Here is a 10,184-nt window from a genome sequence, read left to right as displayed (position 1 = left end):
ATATATTATGATGATTGATATTTTAAATTTAAACAACTCATGTATTTATAGCTATCGGTGATCGAGAATTATTAATATAGGTACCTAATAATAGTTCCTTTTTTCCAAATTTTTTGTGATTCAATAGAAATAAGCTTTTTAAAAAATGCTCTTAACTTTCCACTATAAAGCTCGAAATATGCACTTGATATTCTTAAATTCCTATGTAAAACCACCTATTAAAACTTGATAAAGTAATGCTTAACATTGTTAATAATTAATAAAATAATATTGGAGTAGGTACCTAATTTCATCGAAAATTGAACTATTAAGATTCTAAACAATATTTGTTTTAATTAAAATTATTAACAAGCATTTAGGTATATTATGTTACTGTACATTGAAAAAATATAATATTAATTTGCTAGTTTATAATATAGTTTTATTACATTTATTTTTATTTTATTCATAATAATATAATAATATGATCCAAGAAGTACCTAAATATGTAAAAAAAGAAACAACTTATAATATGATGAATTATAAGCATAGCTCGAGCTGCATACACTCAATTTTATCTTCAGGAAGGGAAAAGGGGTTCATAACATTATGATACAATATTTTTAAAAAATCACACATTATTGTAAAACCAATAGATCCTTTACTTTGTTCGCCATCGGAAGAGTTCATGAGGATCTATCTCCTATATTTCAAGTGGAATATTCTTCACCAATTTTTTTACACCAGGGCACAAAATGTCTAAATACGGCATTGCAATGAATGCAAATTATGCAAAAAAAAATTTTTTAAAGCGTTAATACTTTTCAAAATAATAAGTACATAATATTTACTGTTAAAAGAATCACCCTGTATATTATATCCTTATATATAAACTATTAATATAATACTACTATACATAGTTAAATTCAAGTGTATATAGTAATCAATACATTATTCCAAGAAATCGGACTAGAAAAATAAAATCAAACCACGAAAGAACCAAAAACATTTCAGACTTAACAACATATCATATTATATAATAATATTATCTATGCGTTTAAGTAAATTATCATTATTAGAAATCGTAATTTTATTGGACAACGTATTTTTTGTAGTGTTTTCGAATCACTCGTGCCCGTACACCAACACGATTACACATAATATCGCTGTGTAAAACGCTAGTTCGTGAGTTTGCGATCCGGAATCGTATTCTTCAAATTCGCCATCATCGTCGTAATGTGTCTGCAATTCGTTATCTGCAAAATTAAACGTATCACGTGAGTTAGTACTTAGTTGACAATTGAATATTTACAGTGTGGTTGTAAATATACTATAGAATACAGTGCCATTAGAAATGATGTGTAATGCACCTGTGAGGAGGTAGGTATCAAAGGTATTTCAAATTTGGATTGTAGGATTATTGTTATAATTTTAATCATCGAAATAAAGTAAATACCTTCTCATAAACTACCTGAAAGGAAAAGGATGGTTCTGAATTGTTTAAACGATACAGTAGAGCGTGAGCTACCAATATGAAGTGTTTCTAGACGTATAGAGATTATTATAATTTATGAGAACCTAATAAAATAAAAATATTTTATTTGCCTACCTACAATATTAAATAATCATAACGGTATAGTTGCCAGTGACCCGGTGGCTCGGTAGCTCGACCCGATAATGAAAAATGATTATATCATAGATAATTTTTCAAAATAACTTTAGTTATCATAAATTATTTATAAAAGAAAAACAATATAGGTATACACACAATTTGTACAATAAATTATTATCAGTTAATAATTTGTAACATGTACATCAGTGCTCGACTTGGCAAAATTAAAGTAGAGAAACTCTTTTTACTTTAAAAAAAAAAAAGAGCGTCTTCGTCACTTACTAAACGTTATTGAGTAGTGAATAGTCTCCACACTTTTTTTAATTACTTTTTATAAAATATATTTTATAAATAATCAATTTAAAAAAAAAAAAAATACAAGTTAATATGAGATAGGTAATTTTACTGTAGGCGCCTATTAATTGTTATATATTATATTATAGTTATAAATAACAACAAACTCAAAAGGATAATAAAAGTAAATAAATTACTATAGTTTAGTAATAATTAATTAATATTAAATAATTTATAGACCCGTGGCTATGAGATAATTCATAAGACAAATTATGATGGTATCTCGCGTATTTTGATAAAAATACAGAACGATGAAGCGTCCCGTGCGTTCCCCTTAAAAATAATAGTTGGAGTATGCAAAATTTCTGAATAATTAGTTGAGGTACTCTGACCATATGCGTCCACCACTAATTTGAGCACTGCATGTACCACTTGATGGGAGAAGTCATCCATTAGTAATATTCTCTTTATAGAGTTTAGGTATATATAGTATATATTATTATCTAGGTGACTATAGGTGTACAGAGAAGAGAATAACATTTTGATTTATTTTTTTCAGAGTAATAAATGACTTTAATATGTTATTATACCTATTGATATATTATTTTATTTTAAACTGGAAATGCTTTTGTAAGAAAAAAAAAATCATAGCTCATACTTTTTGTACTTCATGCTTTTTATTGAAGCATAAAAATCCAGCGTTTAAATTTTAAGCCAACGTCACACGCTACTTTGTACCAGTTAATAAAACATATTTTCAGCGTCAAATTATACCATTAATAATTTTAATTTTGGTGTTCCTCGAGAAGCAATAATTTCTCCCATGCTATAAAACCCATACCTATATGTTGTTGATCAGCACACGTCATATTCTAACACTTTCCAGTATTCCATTTCTATAGTACGCTCGGAATGAAACGAAATGTGCGGGACACAGTTCCGGTAAAAAAAGTAAATTTTAGCATTCCGTTTTATTTTAGTGCAATTAATGAATAAATAATTTTTTTTCACCAAAAACTTCACTAAATGTACAAACTGTTGCTGCAATATTATTTATAAGCTGCGTGGGACCACCTCTAACACAGAACCAACCGCAAAAGTACGTACGGTCATGGGTTAATAAAGGTCGACATTTTGTTGATGTCACATCAGCCAGCCGTAAAAAGTGAAATAAAACTGTAGGTAAATGAAAACTTCTAAATAATTGATACGGGTGACTACGTCACCTTCTAACATCAATGTGCATTTCTAACCATAATTTTCACTTATTGACTATTATAAACCAATATTACAGATTGTCAAAATATAAATAAAGAAAAACAAATTAATTTATTAGGTCATAAACTCATAACTTTAGCAGCATAATATTATTATTATAAACATTAATGATTTTATATTATACTGTTATATTCATAAGCAATCAAAACAATATTAGGTAAATTATTTAGAATATATTTTTTGAATGAGAATCCTATTATAAATATAATTGGTTTAATAATAATTACCTAATATAAAATAACAAATATTTTGATTGAACTAAAATATTTTACAGGACGATTTTCGGTAAAAATTACTGATTAATTTTTATTTATGTTATAGTATTATTTATTATTGTTTATGCGCAGTCGTAAAACATTATCAAAACGCATCATATTATTATAGTATTATTCCTTCACTGATTCTGAATTCAATTATATATATTGCATATAACAATCATGTCATTGGATATGAAATAAAAATGCAAGTTGTTCACTTATAACAATATATAGGTACTCAAAAATGTATAATGTTTTATATATTGACGTCAAATAGTCTCGTTCCAGTGTTCATAGTATAATGACTGAATTTCTATCATAACAGATGAGACATTTACATGAGATGTATAGTGTTTTTTATTTATTCCTTCAGTGTCATAAATACATTTTAAATAGGTGAGTGGCTTAAACATTAAACATACGTAAAAGATCAACTCCAGACAGTATAAAACGTTTAGGTAGAGATATTATAATACACATGACACTATAATGTATTCATCGTATTATTCTTCATCATATAAATTAAGGAACGATACCATAAATTACCCATTTCAAGATTAAAATAGATTACGGAGTGTAGCACCTATATTTATTCAGACCCAAGATAATTCATTGTTCAGAGTCCTGATTGTTCTAAATGTCATTGGTGACTTGAGTTTCATGGCTGGTTGATTATTATCACAAAGGAGTAGTCAGAATTCCGTGTGTTTGAGTGGTCAATATTATCACATATTCATATGGTTTTAAGGTCAGTAAAGTGAAAACACGCTTATAGGTTCAAACAAAATTGCTTCATATGATATGTGGACTCACCAGGAGCCAAGTAAAGTTTGTGGCTTATGGACAAAACATTATCTACATTATACTATACCTATTTGAATAGGTAATTAACTTTTAAACTTAAACCATGTGTCATCAATCAATCATTGTAAAGGTGAAAATTCAAAATCAAATATTCATTATAAGATTATAATATTTTATAAATTGAAAATTTGTCCACGCAGTATCCTAAAACGAAATGTAAGTTAAATTGGATTTAATATAATAATAATAGATATGTAAAAAATACAAGTTTTATTAAGTTGAAGTTTAATAATTCTTAAATTGTGTAAACTAAAATAATAATATGTTTGTAGCTTTTGAATCACGATAAATATTCTGTTTTTGGCATGAAAAATGATTTTTTTTCTTGTTTATTAGTTGATTGTAATATTGATGTAATAATATGCAATTATTCCATTATTGTGGTAACTAAATTTAAAATTCTCTATAGGTACCTAGTTAAGTCGACTGACTGATTAATTAATTATTGTTCCTCCATATAACCATACATTTTATCAAAACATAATAATATTGAATTATTATTTTAATACGCTCATCAAGTAGGATCTATCATTTATGTATTTTATTCGTATAGCAGTAGCGCAATTAAATGCTTCAATTTATGTTAACACAAATCTGAAATGATAAACGTACACATTATGCACAACAGTTATTACAGAAAACATCAAACTGATACAGATGAATGAAATGTTGTTTGTGTCAAACAATTATTATAATCACATTAATAGTACGTAATGAATATATAATATCTATTATATATATATATTCAAATAACGTAATAAGTAATACAAAAGTATAAAATAAAACTTGCTTTCTTCGAATACGGTAAACGGTAATAGCCTGTTTTAAAAGAAAACTTTACCGAGGTATCTACTAAAAGTTTTAGTGAAAAATACAAACTGCCTCATTTTTATGTGTACGAAAAATGTGTGCTCCAGGCGAATCAAAAATTATAAACACGAGGAAAAAAAATAAGAATCTTTCGGTTTAGGTTATTACCGTTATTATATCTGAACCTTTTTTTTTAAGGTCTTCGCTCTTTATATTGCAAATTATATTCTAGTTTTCTCTTGACGACTCAGTGTGTTTGACACACGGGACTACAGCAGGAGTTATGAGCTGTGTTTGTTTGTTTGTTTTTTTTTTTTTTATTATTATTATTATTATTATTATTATTATTTAGAGTTGAAGAAACAAAATAAGTGAAAAAACGTTATAATGTTTTTATTATTCCCTCTTTTATTTTTACTTAAAATGAAAAAATAAATCTGTGTTAACTTCTCGATGTACCTAAGCATTTTAAATTGGTTGTGTACAGTCTGACGCACTCGCACAATAATCCAATCAGAACGAAACCTCCCCTAGACAGTAAACGTTTTGCTTAACATTATCGCATTGTAGTATTGGTGCATTATACTTTTTTTTGCGCACTCTGTACCCTACTGAACGCATAGGATGAATACGAAAATCACGGGAGATGAAATGTAATTTTATGGGTTCGACATTATTTCGACACAAACGGTTATGACGTACTTTCGTCCTTCGATAAGAACGCCGAGTCTCTAATATCATTCGATTGCGCTCGTATTCTGGTCCGGTTACGGTTCTTGTCTGTAAAAGAAAAACAAACAATAATATTAGTATAAATAAGCAAAACAACATCATAACATAAATCGGACGTGCCAATTCAAAAACGCAATGCAATGTATGCCCGTACCAACACTTTTTTTTGCCTGCAGTATATCGATAACCGATATCAATAAAACGTTTGATGATATAAATAAATATATAATATTATTATATTATCATAATTATATTTTGATTTTTACTTAAATTACATTAGAAATGGTGGCTGTAGTCAAATACAATTCACAAGACAAAACACGTTTTTAAAACACATATTTAATATTTTTATTCCCCCTATTAAACGGCTCTAATTTCTTGGTCCGTCGGTCAAATTATGCGGTTTTAGGTATTTTGAAAAAATTAAAATAATTTTAAATATATCCAGTTAATACTACTCTTAGTAATCTATGGTGGGTAGGTAGGTACTATTATTATCATAGTAGCATTACACCGTAGGTACCTATTATTATAAGTGCACATGACGGGGATTAACAATATTCTAGCTAGTATACACTATATTATATGGTTTTAACACTACATTGTTCTGTTTTATCGATCTACGTTATTTAAACGTTTGTGATGTTGTGTAATTCCTGGTAAAGGATTAGATTTCAATCGTGCACACAGTATGCTCATAAATTCAGATAGTCTGTTTGTAAATTTTAGTAGTTAAAATTTAAAATCTACAAAGAAAATTATGTTGAAACATTTTTTTTTATTTTTACTATAATAGTGAAATATAATATTATGTATCGATGTTTGACAAAGATTTATTTTTAAACAATATAACATTTTTTACTTTATTCCATATAAGTTAGTACTTCCAATTATATGTATTCTGAATAATAATGATAAATAATACTTAAAAAAAATAAAAATTATGCAATTCAGTGGTAACTGTAAATTGTAATTAATCATAATATTAACTCATAATATATAAATGTACTTTTAAAATTTAAAAAATATATATATTTACTATATTTAGATAACCTGCATGATATTTGATTTTCACGAAGTAAAATATGTCAATATACCACAATATTATAATTTTTAGTAAATGTTATACAATTGTTTTCATAAAAGTATTAGTACGTCAATATAATTACACTTCTGTTTTAAATTATAGGTAGGTACACGACGCTTAATGTATGCAGTACCTATTGTGAAAAGAAGAGTAATTTATTTTTAAATTGTATAATTGGCATGTATTTATAAAACATTTAAATTATACATTTTCAAGTACTATGATAGGTTTTTTAACTCAAAATGTAGAATATTATAATTATTTATCATATACTTAAAGAATAATAAAACATAACTGAACTCAATATGTTTTTAATTTGAATTTAAATATTGTTCTTTATACAGGTTACAATAAATTCTGACATTTTAAAAATAATATATAATACACTTTTGTATCAAGAAATCGATAAATATCCATTTATTACAATATTGTACAGATTATATAATATATAATAAATGTAATCGTTGTTATTTCAATTTCATACAATTTTATTTGTGACAATGTTAAAAACAGGAAATTAAAAAAGGAAAATATTTTATTAGGTTTCTTTTTGAAATATAATGTTATATAAATTAATGTATTTACAATAGTATACAAAAGTAATAATTTTAAACTTGATTAAAACTCGTCAAAACAAATCTACAACTTAAAGAAAACGAATTATATAAATATTAATTTAGTAATGTACTCTTTATTCAAACAAAATTAAATTATTTTTGCAATGGTAATAATTGTAATAAATAGGTTATACAAATACTTTTAATGTATAATGTATATTTATAAATTAATTATTTGAATGCATAGTCGTAAACACCAATAGAAAAAAAATTAAAATACCAGTGCTTAAAATTGTGAGGTACAATTTTAATAAATATATTAATCCAACGAGAACGATTCTGTGAAGTTATATGTTTTGTATGAATAAATTATTAACATTTTAATCTATTAAGAATGTATATAGACTAAAGGTACATGTATAAACATTTGCCAAAATCAAAGTCCATGCACGAGAGGATTACGTCTTTACAATATACCTATATAACAAACAACCTCGATGCCACCTTAGGTGAACTAGTTGAAGATGATTTCGACAGCCTCAGTTCTATGAGTATGGATATACAGATTTAAGAATCAAAAAATTCACCTCCACTTATACCAATTATTAAATCTAAAAAAATGATTTCGCCGCTTATGTGAGGAAATTAAAAGTCGCCCCACAGTCGAACTCATACGTAAAAGTTTAACCTACAGCTTAAAACATATTAGGTACTACCAATACTACATTTTTTAAAACCTTCCCTGATAACCCAACTAAGAGAATCAAAAGAAATTGGTCTAGTTACCTATAGAGTACTTGTTGGTTGTTCGATTCGATAAGATAAAGCAATTACGTCGATAATTTTTTTTTTACTCGCATTATATTTTCACATTTTACTTTTATTCAGTACGATTCGTCTTATTAGACCAATAGTTGTGAAATAACCACTCATCAAATTAAAAAAAATTAAATAAGTTAATTTAATGAAATACGATTTTTTTTAAGGTATGGAAAAAATGTGTAGCTCTAAATTGGTCGCGAATAATGGTTTTAAAATAATTGATGGTTATAAGTTCGGATATCATAAAATGTTATGTAATACCAATTTTCGATGGAAGTGCACGAATAAAAGCTGTAAAAGCTATATGAAACTAGATGTTCATCAACATTTTTATATTATTATTATTATTATTATTGCAATTTAATTGAACTGATAATTTATTATAACATGCATTTTTATATTATTATTATTATTATTATTACTACCATGACAAAATATAAAACATATGAATTTGTAATTTTATAAGTTTGAATTTTTTTAAAAAAAAGCGTGAAAATTGAATATACTCCTGAAGTTGAAAAATATTCGTTCAACTTTTATAGCTAAGGATTGAAATATACTTAGTAATATCATAGGCTGACTGACCGTTTTCGCTCAGAATAGTTTTTTTTATACTTTTTTTTTACATTTTTATATCGATTATATCGATATTTTTGGGACGCAATTAGGTCATAAAAAAAGGTGTACTGGAACGCAAATCGGCTATGACCTTTTTGAATCTTTTTTTTTTGTGGGACGCAACTCACCTTCTGATAATAATTTCGGACGCAAGTAGTATGCTCCCATTTTGAATTGATAGTTCCAACAGTTAACGAAACATCGACCGTTTAAAAATGCTATTCCTCAAAATATATAAAGTTAATTTGTCGAACTATCTATGGACGTCAATTGTCGGGTAGGGGTACTAAAACTGCTACTAAATGATCTGTATATATTATGTTATACCTATTATATATTATTATGTGTCTATAATTTAACAAAAATTTAAAAATAATATAGTACACTGTCATAACATTATAAAAAAAAAACATCACGACCATTATGAAATACTTATTTGTTTAAATGTACCTACCTGTAGGTTAAGTAAAGAATGAATAAAAAGAGTGTTGGAATACTACCTACTAGTAATTACTAATTACTACTAATTATATTATAATTTAATGAAATTCGTTTAGGTAGGTAATTGATTTTTGAAAGATAGGTATACTTAAAAGTTATTGGTGGACTAAAAGGTGTTAATAATTTAACTTTTCGATTAGTTGGAATTTGGACTATATAATATAATATACCATAGTAATTTATATTGTAATACCAAAAAATCCCGTAATTACTAATTAACGGTAGGTAAAGTATTAATTCAAATTAGTTTTGAATCAAAAAGACGGTTCTAACAATATTGAGATCCACGATAAATGTATAATTTGAAGAAAAACTTTCTGCTGTCACGTAATTATATCGTTTAAGACGATTAAGTTATTACTTATTTTAATATATTATTCCATCTCGGAGCTTAATATTATTTTCATACATTTTGTTTCAAAACTTTAATATATGATATTACATTTTCAATCTAATCAAATCATTAAATTATATATTTATGGTAGGTATATGGCAGCTATATAGAATATTATAGATGTATAGATGCATACAATATAAATCAAAAAGCTATATTATATACTATTTATATTGTTCTTAAAAATCAAAAATAGTTCTTCAAAAACTGTTAAATTGTCTACCAGCGCCAGAAAAATGAATCCTATATTCCTGTAATGGTAAAAACTCCGGAACAAAAAAAAAATTAATGTCGTGTCGAAAGTGTGCGTTGAGTACCTATACTTAAGTGAGTTGTGTACGTGTATGTGTGTGTACTTATAAACTATATTTAAAATTTT

At 26.2% G+C, this 10,184-nt stretch overlaps 1 protein-coding gene across 1 annotated transcript in view; it reads right to left on the bottom strand.

Annotated features, from left to right (window-relative positions):
- Nucleotides 1–457: 457 nt before the first annotated feature.
- The window catches only part of LOC100162825 (neurotrimin-like), a 244,680-nt gene continuing 234,953 nt past the window's right edge, over nt 458–10,184 (bottom strand). The window contains exons 9-10 of the mRNA XM_029489793.1: nt 5,797–5,874; nt 458–1,235 (exon numbers count right to left, since the gene is read on the bottom strand). Coding sequence (XP_029345653.1) covers nt 1,105–1,235; nt 5,797–5,874 — 209 coding nt within the window. The 3' untranslated portion in view covers nt 458–1,104. The remainder of the gene's footprint in view (nt 1,236–5,796; nt 5,875–10,184) is intronic.

This window comes from Acyrthosiphon pisum, chromosome A2 (genome assembly GCF_005508785.2).
Source record: "Acyrthosiphon pisum isolate AL4f chromosome A2, pea_aphid_22Mar2018_4r6ur, whole genome shotgun sequence".
Taxonomy (NCBI): domain Eukaryota; kingdom Metazoa; phylum Arthropoda; class Insecta; order Hemiptera; family Aphididae; genus Acyrthosiphon; species Acyrthosiphon pisum.
This window is presented reverse-complemented; position numbering and strand designations above follow the sequence as displayed.